The following is a 15,259-nucleotide window of genomic DNA, read 5'->3' on the forward strand; positions in this document are numbered from 1 at the left end:
CTCCTTCTTTGGAGGTTTTTAACCAGAACCTGGATGGCCATCTGTCAGGGGTGCTTTGATTGTGAGTTCCTGCATGGCAGAAGGGGGTTGGACTGGATAGCCCCTGGGATCTCTTCCAACTCTATGATTCTATGAGTTAAAAGATATGACCTTTCATTATCACTTTCCTGCTCCTTGGACTTTACAAAAACAAACTGCATTGTTAGCTGGAAATGCTGGGGATGCAGCATTTAAGAGGGATATGACAAACTGCAAGCCACATGCAACTGTGTCTTCCAAGATAGGGAAATGTCCAGGGAGATGTGGGCCACTGCCACCCCTTGGCATGTGCCACCTGAGGGATAAGTTGTCATGCTGATTCCTTCTGGCTGTGCCAAGTTCGATGTGGACATCAGGGATGATCAGATGCATAAGCTAAGTTCTTTGAAGAACAATGTGCTTGAGATGACATGAAAGCCCATCTGCCAGCTAGGATGCATTTACAAGTCATGGACAGAGAAGGCTGCTTGAGTTCTGGCTCACAGAACCAGGATTTGGCCAAGATTAAAACAAACAAACAAACAAACAATAATAAGGGTATATGTTGCACACTGTCCTTTAGTCCCAGTGTTAAATCATTCGCTGCAAATCAAGCAAAGATCCAGATGTACTTTGCCATTTCCCCTCCCCAACCCCCCTCCCCAAAATAAAACCCATGTCTTCCACTCCAGAAAATAATCCTGGGAAATTCAGAGGACAAGAAAATCACCTTGAAAACAAGACCCCGTTGTTCTCACCACAAAACCCACTGCTCCATAAGGCTCCAGAGTTCCATGTTTGTAATCTGGGTTCATTCAGTAAGTCCTAATTACAAAGAGGAATTTTTAAAATTTAAAGACAAAACTGTCTTTTCTGAGCTTGGGAAGTGGCCTTTTTAAAAGTAATTGGCCACCATTCATTACTCATTGTCATTGCCATCTGGAAAAGTAACTTGTTGCATTCCTTGTTTCATTGCTCATGCTTTGGCATTACATATGCTGCTTTAAAAAATCTTTAAGACTGATAAAAGAATGACATAAACTGTGCAAAAACTCCTATACAAATACCTTCAAAGTTACATTTTACAGGAAACTGTCCTTGTTACACCCATGAAGCAACTTAATTCCCATTCAACATGCATTCTGCGGATATATCTTTGTTTTCCCACTTACAGAAAAAAAGAAAGATATTCTTTAAATAGGTAATGACATTATTTGTAACATACTCTCTCCGACCTCTAGTCTTTTTGTTTCCCTAAGAAAGCACAAGAAAAATCCACCACCGTCCCAGATAAGAGACCCCCCTCCAATCTTTGCCAACATAAAACCCGTTATATACAATATATATAGAATTTGACATTTACAAAGGAACTGTAGAAAGAGAGAAAGGAAGAAAAAAGGATTCTTCAGGGCCAAGGTCTCCAGACGTTGAGCGATTGCGGACTCTGCACTGTTGCGGAATTGCGCGTTTCCAAGAGTTTGTTTTGCTGCGACCGGCCGCAACCGTCTTGCTGACCTGAACCACTCATGCAAGAGGGCTGGAGTCCTTGGTGGGTAGGATAACTGGCCGGAGGCGGGTGCAAAACATATGCAGGAGAAGGGCTGCACCCCGCAAACACATCGGGGCTGTAGTGCTGTTGCAGGTCACCGTAGTTTGGGGTGGATGCAGCTTGGGCAGGTTTGGGGAGCTCCCCTCGGGGGCTGGCAGTGATCTTTTCCATGCAGTGGCAGATGTGCTCCATCAGGTAGGCCTTTTTGCCTTGGCAGATGCCAGGGCTCCCTCGGAGGAAGTGGGTGGCTTGCGTCAGGCACTCCCGGTAGCCGCTGTGGTATCTCTGCAGGAAGGCGTCCTCTTTGTGCTTTGTCTCTGTGGTGTGGAGTCAACCAAAAGGAAAGATAAACAACGGCAATTTAGAGTCCCAGATGCCAACTTGGAAACATACTTCTCTTAGGAATGTGGATCCTATAAGGGCCACCCCAAACCAGAGCCCCATTTTTAAGCCACGTTGGAGCATCCAGCCTCCCTGGAAATGGATCTTGAACAAAAGTACAGATATCAGTTAATATACTGCAATACTGTGCCTTTTCTGCAATGCTTTTGGTGCTGCGTTATTATTTCCCCATTGCTGTTAATTTCTTCTAGCAGACTTTTTCAGGTAGCAATGAGAAGCAGTGGAAATTCATTACATGACACATTGCTGCATTTCTGCACCAAGAAAATGTTTCTCCCTCTGCATTTCTGCTCCTCCAATGCTGGCAAAAGCAGCGACAGTTGGTGACTTCAATTTCTGTTGGGCAGTGAATCCACACCAGGTTTTCATCTGAGCTTTAGGTGCTGGACCTATTTTGGGGATAGGGCTTAGCCCTTCAGAGATTTCCTTTAAACCTCAGAGGAAAACCTGGGAATGGATTCACAACCCCATGGACATGGTCCATTCCCCACGGCTGCTTAAAGATCTGGGATTCTGGACAAATAGGACAGTCAACAACTAAACATTTTGTTGATTTTTTTCTATATTTGCAATCCAGTCCTTGCTCAATGCTGGCTCCCTCCTCATTTGTTGGATGGCAACACCTATTGTCCCTATCCTGATGGGCTTCATAGTTCCACACATCTGGAAGGGTTCCAGGTTTGGAGGAACCTTAAGCAAATCACACCATCCTACTCAGTCAACCTTGGAAAGAGCAGAAGTGGGAGTAGCTAAGGGAGCTGTTTCACACAACGCTGCATTGCTCACAGTTCTGTTTTTATTTGCTCAACTTGGCAAACTGGTCTTGGTGCCACTTTAACACCTATGGCTACATCCTACTGAATCCTGGGATTTGTAGTAGGTGCAGGATTTAGGTGTGCTGTGGGAGTCATGTGGCCCACTTCCAGAGGTTGATGGACTGCAGCTCCCAGCACTCCCCCCACTTCAGTCCCAACATTTAAAGGTCTAAAGTATTCACTGTACTTAAGTTTTTCAGCTAGAGAGCTCTAGTACTGCAGTTGTGGGGAGAGGGAGGCTGAGGAATCATGTAGCTCTCCAGAGGTTGTTGGATGCTATTCCCCACCATTGGCTCTCCTGACTAGGTCTGATGGGTGTTGCAATCCAACAGCATCTAGAAGCCTGCACAATTCCCACCATTCCCTGGTCTGATATCACCACACCACCCTGAACATAGATGGTTCGGGAAGCTTAGCAACATCAGGGCTGTTTCCTCCTTGGATGGAAGACCATCAAGACCAGACCTGCACAACTTGATAGGAGGTAGGGGCCATAATTAAAATAGGTTCAATTTCTTTGGGCTGCAAATAGAGTTTAATTAAATATTAATTTATTAATATATTAACTCCTCTGGCTGGTCTTCCTCCTCCACATGGCTTTTTCCTCAGGAGGAGGCCAAGCAGTGGAGGAACGTTGAAGTCATTCCACATTCTTGTGGGCCACCCAAAATCCTTTGGTGGGCTGAATGCGGCCCCTGGTCAGTATGTTGTGCAGGCCTGACCAAGAGGGTATACCAGTCAATCTCCAGATACAGCTAGGACAAAATGCTGCCTGAAACCCTTGCTGTTAGTCAAAGATGGCAATACTGGACCCAATGGACTGATGGTCTGACTCAAGGTAACAAAACTCCTTTTTATAATATACCCACCCGGTCTGCCCTTTTCCTCCTCATCCTCTGTCTATATAGAACCTTTAGCAGTATCAGTTTTTGACTCTTCAGTTTAAGAAGGATATGGACAGGTTGGAGCAGGTTCAAAGAAAGGCAATGAAGATGATTAGAGGTATGGAGAATGAAGCATATGAGGAAAAGTTGAAGGAGCTGTGCTTGTTCAGCATAGCGAAGAGAAGACTGTGGGGTGGCATCGTCACCCTTCTCAAGGGCTGCCAGAGAGAAGCAGAGCAGCTGGACAATGGAACCGATTGCCTAGAGCGGTGAATCCCAAACTCTGGTCCTCCAGGTATTTTGGACTTCAACTCCCAGAAGCCCCAACCAGATTGGCCAACAGGCAGGAATTCTGGGAACTTAAGTCCAAAACATCTGGAGGACCAAAGTTTAGGAACCACTTGCCTCAAGAAATGGGAGACCTCTCTGGACCTCTTCAAAAAGAGGCTGGACAGCTCCCTTCTGGGGATGCTCTAGCTGGAGATCCTCTGTTGAGCACCAGGTTGAACTAGATGTCCCATGGAACCCCTTCCAACTCTGTGGTTTTTCTATCAGCATCAAGGGATGGTGAAGATAGAAATGGAGAGACACAAGAGTTTCCATGCAGAAAAGGAAACCATGCTGCAGCAGTGTGTCTGCTAAGAGCAATACAATAAAGCTTGAGCAAGAAAAGACTAGCCAATTCTCTTGTAGCCATGTGTGCCTGCCTACAACAGGCAAGGTAAAGAGTAGCTGCCTTCCTGAACATGCATGGACAGCTAAACAGAGAGAAAGGGGAGAGCAGGTCAACTTGCCCTCCAGTCACTTCCAGCATATTAAAAATGCTTAGATCTATGACTTTGATCACAGAGATGGAAATTGTAAGAAAATGAAAGGCTGGTGGAGGGAGGAAAGAATTGAGTGGCATAACAAGCAACAAGTGCTGAACAATCCCTTCTGTATAACCATTAAAGGGACAGGAGCCCTGTCCCTTGTTTGACATGGCAACTCTACTTTGGGATTTCTTTCAGACCCACGTGGGTAGCCCCTCTGCTTTTAATCCATCTGTTCAATAGGCTGCAAAATTATGGGGAAATCTGGTCGTACAAAAATCAAAGGGAATCACGCCATTCACAACCACACACACTCCCCTCTCTCATTTTACTTACCCCACAATGCCAGACATTTGAGGTGGCAAGTAAAGGAACCTGAAGTGGGGTTTTATGGGAGGGAAAAGGGATGGGTTTAGCAGGGAAGGAGGGAAAGAGAAAGAAAGAAAGAAGAAAAATGCATGGATAAGTGCTGGTTGTTCACAGAACACAGTCGTGGGTAGGGAAGTGGGATTTCATTCTTATATGAGAAAATGTTAATTTTATTATGCTGTTAGTGTTTACATTCTTTGCAAAAAAAATGCTCAACAGGTAAAGTGATCATGAGCAGCTGTTGGCTTCCATGTCAGCAGGGCAATGGGTCCACTCCAGGTTTCAGACTAAACTTTAAAGGAGCAAGCCAAAGGGCTGAATCTTATCCCCCTCAAAGCCACTCCAGCCCCCCAACCCCCATAGCTCTTTAAAGCTTAAACTAAAATCCAGAGCAGATTGATCACATTGCAGCCACAGGAACCACAAAACGCCACCGTCCATGATTACATTGCCTGGCCTGGGGAAAGCTTAGCGCATTGCACTTCTGCTTGTCTCTGCAGCTGTTGAAGGTGCTGGGACCCTACTAAGGAGGAAAACAGTAGCTGCCTTCTAGAAATCTGTGCAAATAACATTTGCAAAGAAAATACTGTATAATAAAAGAAGTAAGAAAGAAACATTCAAACCCATACTGGAAGCAGGAATGAAGTAAAAATTAAAAACAACAACAACCAATGCAGTTACTGTTTTTCAAAATAAATCTATAGGCCAGGAGTGTGTCCTGTGTATGTAGAAGTGTTTCTCACAAACACATGTGTATAACATGTCTGTACAGTTTACTCATGTGTAAACTGATGGATATACTTGCACTTGGAGATGTAACCTCTTTGCCTGGCTGTGGGGGTTAAGGACATAAGAGTAGCCACACCGGATCAGAGCAAGGTCCCTTATCTCTTATCCCTCCCTTATCTGGAATTTCAAAATCCAAAATGCTCCAAAATCCAAAATGTCATCACAAAGAAAGACACGTGACGATATTTAACACAGCCACATTAAAAGCAACGTTTAAAAGGTACATAAATGAAAAAGTAACCGGCACCCAGACCTCATCATTATCAAAGACCCGGTCCTCAAGTTTCTGGCCAAAATCATGTTTAATTTTTTAAAATGTCTTAATTAAAAATGACATAGCATTTTTTTTTCTTTGTCCTCAACCGTATTTCACACAAGACACTTCTAATGTCATTCTCTTTCGTTCTCTTTCTCTCACGCAGACATACACACACACCAGGCAAATTGTTTATGGGAATCTCGGCCCTCCAAATGTGCTTGAACAGCAAATCCCAGCATTCCTCCTCCCCATTAGCTCTCCTAGCTAAGGTCTGCTGGGAATTGCAGTGGGGCGATGGGATTCATAGTCCCACTCCTCTGAAGAGGGGCTTCCCTTTTGCAATAAAACCCCCCAGCCTTTCCCTACAAGGCTTTTCAATCTTTTTAAAAAATGATTGTTGTATTTATTTAAATAAGCAGATTAAAGGATACAAGAAAGATTATACCTGATAAAGGCTGAGTCTTCAAAAACTGAACTGTTTTTTGCAAAATTTCTGCCTTTTCAACTTTGGGGTTTTTAAGTCTCTGCGGAGAGAAAAACAAGACAAAAGAAGAGGGGGAGAGGAAAAAAGGGGGGAAGGAGGAATGAAAATAAAATATTCTTTGCACACGACTGACTTTCTGACGCAAGGGGAGGAGGGAGGAAAGGAGAGAAGCTAGTTTCTAGAAACTGGGGGAACATCCAGAAAGGGAGAAGAAAGGGCCAGGAGAAAAATAACAGGAATAATAATAATAATAATAACAATAATAACATGCATGAGGTCCTAAGCTAATGTTACTAAAAGGTCTATTATTCCAACAGAAATGGCAACGAAATAATGAATAATAAAGTCGAGAATGCAACTGCTGTAAATCCTTTCCATTTAGCAACAGCATCTCTCTTGCAAAAAATCTATCTGCACAAGAATTGCCTTTGAATTATTATATGCTGTAATTGATTTTTCACTTAACACATTAAAAAAAGACTTTCAGCATACTGCAAATGAAAAGCAATTCCATTCTTTCCAACACTGAACAGACAAAAATTGTAGCCAAGCAACAGGAGAATGTGGTCAAGACAGAAACCGGTATTAATGAGGAAGAAAACACAAGCTAGGAGAAGCTGCAGCAGTTTGCTTTTGGCTGAGCCTCTTGTGAAGGGCAAGGTTCTTCCTCCTCCTCTCCTCTTCTCCCTATGGAGTTAACTGAATGCAAACTACTTTTGCACTTAGAAATCCTTTTGCAGCAATGGAAGTAAGCTGAGGACAAAAGGAGAAAGTGAGAAGAGGAGAGAGAAACCGGGACATTTTAATAGCAGTTGAAAAAGTGGGATGACAGTGGATTAATTGGCTAGCACATTATGAACAACTTAGAGCACTGGTCCCCAAACTGTGCCCTTTAAGAGATTTTGGACTTCAGCTCCCAGAAGCCTCAGCCATCTGGGCCAATAGTCTAGGATTCTGGGAACTGAAGTCCAAAATCCCTTAAAGAGCACAGTTTGAGGACCACTGACTTAGAGAGTGCTTAGCACCATGAAGTGATATAGAAATGTAAGTGCTATTGCTATTGCTATTAATCAAGACTGTTCCTGCAAAATTGGGCCCATTGGTAGGTATGCCGTTCCATGTTTTAAGAATGGAAGAAGCATTGCAATGTAGCAGCAACCAACATAGCAGCATGGTCAATAAGGCAAGCATGAATGAGGATGAACATCAAAGTTAGGAGAGGCTGAAGCTGTTTGCTTTTGACTGAGCCTAGGAGGGTTAAGAATCTGTCCTTTCCTCTTTTCTCCCCTAACTGCATTTACACTTTAAACTCAGTTTGCAGCAACTGAAGTAAGCTGAGGACAAAGGGAGAGAGTGAGAGGAGGAGAGAGAAACCAGGACATTTTAATAGCAGTTGAAAAATGGGATGGTAGAGGATTAATTGAGACTGTCCCTGCAAAATTGGGCCTATTGGAGGGCATGCCATTCTATGTTTTAGCACTTAAAGAATGAAAGAGGCATTACAGTCTGTCCTGTTTGTAATCTATACATGGCCTAAAATTCAAAGCATGACAGCTGTTTGTAACTTACACCTGGCCCCATGCTTGCAATTTTTTGAGAGCTGTTTATAACTTACACTTGGCCTGAAATTCAAAGCATGTTTGCAATTTATTGATAGCTGTTTGTAACCTATACTTGGCCTAAAATTCAAAGCATGTTTGAAATTTTTGAGAGCATAATAATCATAATGATAGCAATCTTAATCATAATAGTAGATCATGGCCATCAAATGGTAAACTATGTTGGTTCTTCACTTCCTATGCACATTAAGGTGCAAGGCAGGCAGCTTGTGTTGCAGGGGTTCATCCAATGTTGACTCTTCATTGTCTGTCCATGAGGTTCAAGAAGATGAATGGCATGAGTTTTCAGAAATGAGAAAGTTGAAATTGAGGAAAACAAAAAGCCAACCCCAAGACATCTCAGAATTCTCTTACCTCGTCCTGCGTGGCTTCAAAGAGTAAAACCCGGAGTCGATCCAGACTTTGGTTCATCCTGTCCCTCCGTCGCTTCTCCATCAAGGGCTTCAGAAGCTACAGAAAACAAGGGAGGGGTGGGATGGGGTGATGGGAGAAGCAGGAGGGATGGAGGGGTGGAAAAGAAGCAGAATACACAAAAAGAAAAGGAAGACAGGAAAGAGAAGGGAGAGCTTTTGAAACTGAAAACCCCATTTCTTAGGCCAAGAGGGCCATGAAATTTTCCAGCAGTCCACAAATTTCTAGCATTGCTCTAACTTAAAACTTTTCAGCATCCAAAGGAAAAAAAGTAGGTTAACACTGCAGAAGCAAAACAGTTTGACACCACTTTAGCTGCTATCATCATCATCATCATCATCATCATCATCATCATCATCATCATCATCATCATCATCACATCCTTTCCCCAAAACTAGGACTTACAATATTTAAAAAAAAACCAATACAATTAAAAGCATACAAAAATGGTATATTAAAACTGCCACGACTGTCCTACAGAATCCTGCGATTTGTAGTTTGGTGTATCACCAGATCACTAGACCAGGCTAAATGCTTCATCAAATTATAAATCCCAGGTTTCCATGGGATGGAGCCATGAAAGTTAAAGTAATGTCAAACTGTTTTATTTTTGCAGTGTGGATACATCCAAAGTGATCAACAGAAAGCGAACACAGCAAAGATGAGAGCAGTAAGAGTGAAGGATTTTCAATATCTCACTCTCCGCAAATGCTAGAAATTTGGGGATTGAAGGAAAATTTAATTGGGGGGGGCAGAGTTTTTATTTGGGGAGGGACGATGCCCTGACTCCTCTTGCTCCATTGCTCCATTCCTGTTCCGACTCAACATTAGGGAGACCTTCCTGAGGGTGGAACAGATGCCCTTGGAAGATGGCAGACTTTCCTTCCTTGAAAATCTTTAGCCGAATTTGAATGGTCACCTCACAGGAACATTTTAGCTGTGGATCCCTTTACTGCCCAGGGGTTGAACTAGGTGGCTTTTGGGAGAACCTTCCAAATTCTATGAAGGTGCTAGATGCTCTTCCACTGAAGGTTTTTAAATAGAAATTAATGCACCTCTGAGGATGCCCTAGCAATGCCAATTTCTGCATTGGCAGGGGGTTGCACCAGATGGGTTTTGTGATCTCTTCCATATCCATGATCATAGAATCATAGGATTCAGAGGTGCCCAAAACGTCATCTAATCCAACCCTCTGCATGCAGGAATACACACACTCCTGAGAGATGCCCACGCAACCTCTGTCCAAAGACCTCCAAAGATGAAGAGTCCACCTCCCTCAAAGGCAATCTGTTCCACTCTTGGACATGATAAAGAAGTGCTTCCTAATGTTTAGACAGAATCACTTTTTTTGTCATTTCAACCCACTAGTTCGTATCCTAGTCTCTGGAGCAGCAGAAAACAGGCTTGCTCCATCATCTGTATGAAATTCCTTCAGATATTTACAGATCGCCATTATGTCTGCCTTGAGTTTTCTCGTCTCCAAACTCTACAGAACCAGCTCCCTCAGTTTTTGGAATTTCGAAATATAATTAAGATGGTGGAATCTTTCACTGGAGTTTGTTTAAGCAGAGATTAAAGCACTTCCTAAGGTGCTTTAGCCAGAGTTCATGCTCTGGTGTAGTGGTTTGAGCATTCGACTATGAATCTGGAGACCAGAGTTTGGATCCCAGCTTGGCCATGAAACCCACCGGGAGACTCTGGGCAAGTCACACGCTCTCAGCCTCAGAGGATGGCAATGGCAAATCCCCTCTGAAGAAACTTGCCAAGAAAACCCCTTAGGGCCACCATAAGTCAGAAATGACTTAAAGGCACACAACAACCATGTTCTTGCACAGCATCAGGCTAGCTTTGGTCCATCTACATCAGTGGTTCTCAACCTTCCTAATGCCTCATACAGTTCCTCATGTTGTTGTGACTCCCAACCATAAAATTGTGGAGTCTCGGTTCCTAAGACCATTGGAAATACAGTGCACCCGCATTATACATGGATGCACTATACAAGGGAGCCGCGTGGGAGCGTGTGGGGCGCAAGGGACAGCATGTTCCATTTAGATGAGTGGGGTGCTGATGTGCTGCCACCGCATGCACAAGCCCCATTACTTTCAATGGGGCTCGAGTATACAAGGGTTTTTTTTTATGTGGGGGAGTCCGGAATGGATCCCCGAGTAAAAAAAGGACGCACTGTATGTGTTTTCTGATGGTCTTTGGCAACCCCTGTGACCCCCAAAGGGGTCATGACGCACAGGTTGAGAACCAATGATCTAAATGGACATCCTGGCAACTTGAAGCCAAATTTCTCAATCTTCCCATTCCATAACTGAGTTGAGAGCAGCAAAACCATCTCCCCCTTCCCTTCCCATCCCATCCACTCTGAGGCCATCCAACCTACCTTCTTCTCCTCTTTGCTTTCCCATTTCTGGCTTGTCATCTTCATAACTGGTTGGAAAGCCACAAGTGGAGGGAGGTCTGGGCCACGCTCCCTGGATCCTTTGCAGGGCACAATGTTTCTCTCTTTGTCTCCCTCTTCAAAGGCATGAGGCCTTGTTTTATACCCCTCTGTCCCATCCACGCCTCTCTCTTCCCTTCCCCTGGCTGCCCTAACACACCCCCAAGCCCCCTTCAAGCCCCTTCAAGGACAGTTCACACCTCCCTCCCCTTTGCTTTGATCTCCTGGCTCCATCCTGGGTCCTGGAGCGTGTCCCACACACTTGGTGCTCTTGCCCAGCCTTTGCAAAGGGAAGCCAGCTCTGTCCAACCCAAGGTCTCCTCCTCTTCCTTGCCTTTAGCTGGACCAGGGGCCAAAGGGAGGGTAGAACCTGGGACTATTCTGTACTGTTATTTTATTATGTATTGGACTGTTTTACTGTAAACTGCCTTGGTTCTAGTAGGCAGGATATAAATAAAAGTTTTTAATTTATTAGTATGATGTATTATTATTATTATTATTATATTATTATTAAGTTTGTGTTGGCCTGTTGCGCTAAAAAAAGGAAAAGGATGACAAATTCTGTTAATTGTAACAGGTTAAGTCTCCCTCACGGAATTCCAAAATCCAAAATATTCCAAAACCAGGGATGGCTGAGACAGGGATACATTTGCTTTCTGATGGTTCAATGTACACCAACTTTGTTTCATGCACAACATTGTGAAAATGTTGTGTTTAAAACTGCTTTCAGCTGTATGTATAAAGTTACTGTTGTTATTGCAGTTGTTGTGGTGTGCGTTCAAGTCGTTTCGACTTACGGCAACCTTAAGGCAACCTGTCAGGAGGTTTTCTTGGCACATTTCTTCAGAGGGGATTTTTGCATTGCCATCCTCTGAGGCTGAGAGAGTGGGACTCACTAAGGTCACCCAGTAGGTTTACCCAGTGGCCAAGCTGGGATTCGAAGTCTGGCTCCAGAGTCAGGGTCCAAACACTCAAGCCACTACTACCCAACTGGTTGTGTGCTGAGATAGTGACACCTTTGCATTCTGATGCTTCAGTGTACACAAACTTTTTTCAGGCACAAAATTTTGTGTTTAAAATACCTTAAGGCTATATGTATAAGGGATATACAAAGCAAAGTGAGTCTCTCATGCTTAGACTCATCTAAAATTGTGTTTTAGACGCATCTCCAAATATCCAGTATGCAAGCAAACATTCCCCTTTTCTTTGGATGCCTAAACTCTGTTCCTAAATGTCCAACTCAAGTTTGAAGTTCTGCAATGGTCAAAATGTGGGGAACCCAAGGAAAAATTCCTTTAGGGAGCCAATTCCTATTTGAGAAAGGACAGTGCCTCATTTGGCCTCCCAGCCCTGGTAGCCAAACCCTGTCAAGTCACTCTCTCACTTTCTCTCGGCCTGATCTACCTCACAGGATTTTGTGGTCCTGAGGAGAAACGGAGAGGGACCCAATTGCAGTCTAGAAGGATGAAGGATTGTCACTTCTTCTACCATAAATGATCATGGAAATAGTGTTGTCAGTTAAGTTTGTAGCTTAAAAAGGAAAAAGGGAAAGGGGGAAGAATCTAGTGCACTTTATCACAACTGATATACATTTTAGCATGAACTTCACAAACTGATCTCCATGAAAGCTCAAGCTAAAATAGATAGCAGTTCGTCTTAAAAGTAAACCAAGATTCCTTCTCCTTCCCCTTTCCCCTTTTTATGGGATCACAAAGTATGACAAATGTGCTTGGTGGGATCCAATTATATATATATAATATAAGCACAGGGTAAGTTGAATGTTTGATACAAAAGGTTAATAGAATCTTAATTCTGGAAGAGATCCCCAAGGGTCATCCAGACCAACCCCCTGCCCATGCAGGAAAACACAACTAAAGCAGTCCCAAAAGATGGCCCTGTAGCTTCTGTTCAAAGAGCTCCTCACCATCCAAGCAGTCATTTGATGGCCAAATGCCTCTTACCATCAGGACATTGCTCTATGTCACCTCTCAGTCTTGCCTTCTGCAAAGATCGTATAGCTGTGTTAGTCTGTAGCATGAGCTTTCATAGATTCATTCTACTTTCCCAGATGCTTTTTGACTGAAGTCATGAAAGCCATGCTGCCAACTTCTTCCTTTCAGTGAGTCTCAAAGGTGCTACAAGATCTCCTACAGACTGATTCTACAGACTAACCCAGCTATATTGTTGAATTCTTAGTCTGTAGACTCCGTATAAGAGAGATCGGTAGCTTGCTGCCAACTTCTTTCTTTCAGTTAGTCTCAAAAAATCCCAACCAGCAGATTCAAATGACAAAACAGGATATTCTATCTGAACATGAAAAAGATTTTCTTGAGGGCAAGATTTATTCAACAGCAGAAGGGACTCCGAAAGGAGATGGTTTGACACTCCTCTTAAGCTAGGTTATATGGCCACTTATCAGAGATACATTAGGTAGGGATTCTTGAATTCCATGCTATCAATGCAATCAATACCTATGGATACCTATACCTATGGATCCTAATGAAATCAATGCTAGGGATTCTTGAATGGTCATGAGAATCGTAGAATGGGAAGAGACCCTAAGGGCCATCCAGTCCATCCCCATTCTGCTCAGGAAGCCAGCCTCTGTGTTGAAGATTTCCAAGGAAGGAGACTCCACCACACTTGATTCCATTGAATCCATTAGGTATTGATTCCTGAAAGATAGAATGACCCTTGAGTCCCCTTATTTTATATATAGAAAATTATATAGAATGATAGTACTGTATTATAGAGCAAAATCCCATGAACTGTGGCATGTTCCCTCACCCCCACAGCCTCTTTACCCAGACTGAACATATCCGTTTTCATGAACCTTCCCCTCCATGTTTTCCTATCCTGGACCCTCCTCTGAACTTTTTATCTTTTGTCCATCGAATCTTTCTTACAAGCAGGACAACAGTATACCAGACGAAGCCTGACTATTGTGGAATAAAATGGGATGATGTCTTGGGGATTCACACTTTCCATTCCTTGGGAACCATGATTTTTGGTACTGTAGCCTGAAGCTGTATTGGTTTTTTTGGCAGCTGCATTACACTGCTGGTGTGATTGACAGCAATCTGGGACTGAAAGCAATTCTGAGATCCTTCTTATTTCACTGGTTTGATTTTTAAAAAATTGGAAGAATTAAATTGGCAAGCATATATATAATATGGGGAAGCAGTGAATAGAATGAACCTTTCCCTTCCCCTTCTCTCTCCGTCTCCTCCCCTTCTTTCCCTTTTTCCTCCCTTCTCCCTCCTTCTTCCCCTTCTTTCCTCCTCCCTCTTTGTTCTCCCTTTCTTCTTTCCCCTTCTCCTCTTCTTTCTTCTTCCTCTCCTCCTCTCCTTCTTTCCGTTCCCCTTTTTCTTTTTCTTCGTCTTTCGTTCCTCTTTCTTTCTCTGGTTTTTCCTCCTCCTTCACTCCCTTTTTCTCCATCCTCCCACTTTGTCTCTTTTCTCCCCTTCGGTTCCTCCTCCTTCTTTTCTTCCTTCACTCGGTTTCTTTCGTTCTTCCCCTTCCCCTTCTCTGTTCCTCTTCCCTTTTTCTGTTGCCCTTTTCTTCTCTCCCTCTCTTTCTTTTCTTCTTCTTCTTTCCTCTCCTTTCTCCTCTCTTCTCCTTGTCGTCCCCCTTCCCGTTTCTCTCATTCCCTTTCTCTTCTCTTCCTTCCTCCATTTTTTCCCTTCTCTCCCCTTCTTCCTCTTTCCCCCGCTCCCTTCTCTTTCTCCTCCTTCATTCTTCCTCCTTCCTTGTTTTCTCTCTTCCTTCTCCTTCCCTTCCCCCGTTTCCCCTCCTTTGTCTTTTTCTCTTCGCCTTCCTCTTCCTTTCCCCTTCTCCCTCTCCTTTTTTCCCCCTGTTTCTCTTCTTTCGCCCGTTTTCTTCTTCCCCCCTTTTTCCCCCTCTTTTGACATTCCGCTTTCTTTCTCTCTTCTCTCCTCTTTCCTTTTTCTTCCCCCCCTTCCATCACCCTCTCCTCTCGTTCCCTTACTTCTTTCCCTACTTCCCTTTCTTTCCCTCCCTTCCCTCCTTGCCTCCTTTCTTCGCCTTCTTCCCCTCTTTCATTCCTCCTTCTTCTTCTTTCTTTCTCCGTTGCCCTCTCCCAGCATCTCCGCGAGACCAAAGAAGCGGGTAGGGAAGCCAGCCACTACGCCGCAAATACGCAGACGGGTTCTTCAGACCGACACGCTCACTCTCTAGATCAGGGTAGGCCACCCTTTTGAGCCGGGGGCCGGGTTGCCTGTCCCTCAGACACTGGGGGGCCGAAGCCAAAAAAATAAATAAATACATAAAAATTAAAAATTAATTAAATAAATAAGCCAGGACAATGTAGGACAAAATTTCAAATGGAGGGGGCACTTTTTTAAAAAAAAGTGAAGACAACACAACAAACGAAAAAAATTTG

General features: G+C 43.7%; 1 protein-coding gene across 1 annotated transcript; it reads right to left on the minus strand.

Moving 5' to 3' along the window:
• Positions 1-752: 752 nt before the first annotated feature.
• LOC121935788 (transcription factor HES-7.1-like) lies at positions 753-10,881 on the minus strand. Its single transcript, XM_042477670.1, has 4 exons — positions 10,801-10,881; positions 8,355-8,450; positions 6,343-6,421; positions 753-1,884 (listed from the first exon to the last, which is right to left on the minus strand). Exons 1-4 carry the CDS (start codon positions 10,843-10,845, stop codon positions 1,424-1,426), a joined length of 681 nt encoding a protein of 226 aa, XP_042333604.1. The 5' UTR covers positions 10,846-10,881; the 3' UTR covers positions 753-1,423.
• Between the last annotated feature and the right edge of the window lie 4,378 nt (positions 10,882-15,259).

The sequence above is a fragment of the Sceloporus undulatus genome, chromosome 6 (assembly GCF_019175285.1).
Source record: "Sceloporus undulatus isolate JIND9_A2432 ecotype Alabama chromosome 6, SceUnd_v1.1, whole genome shotgun sequence".
In the NCBI taxonomy this organism is placed as follows: Eukaryota; Metazoa; Chordata; class Lepidosauria; order Squamata; family Phrynosomatidae; genus Sceloporus; species Sceloporus undulatus.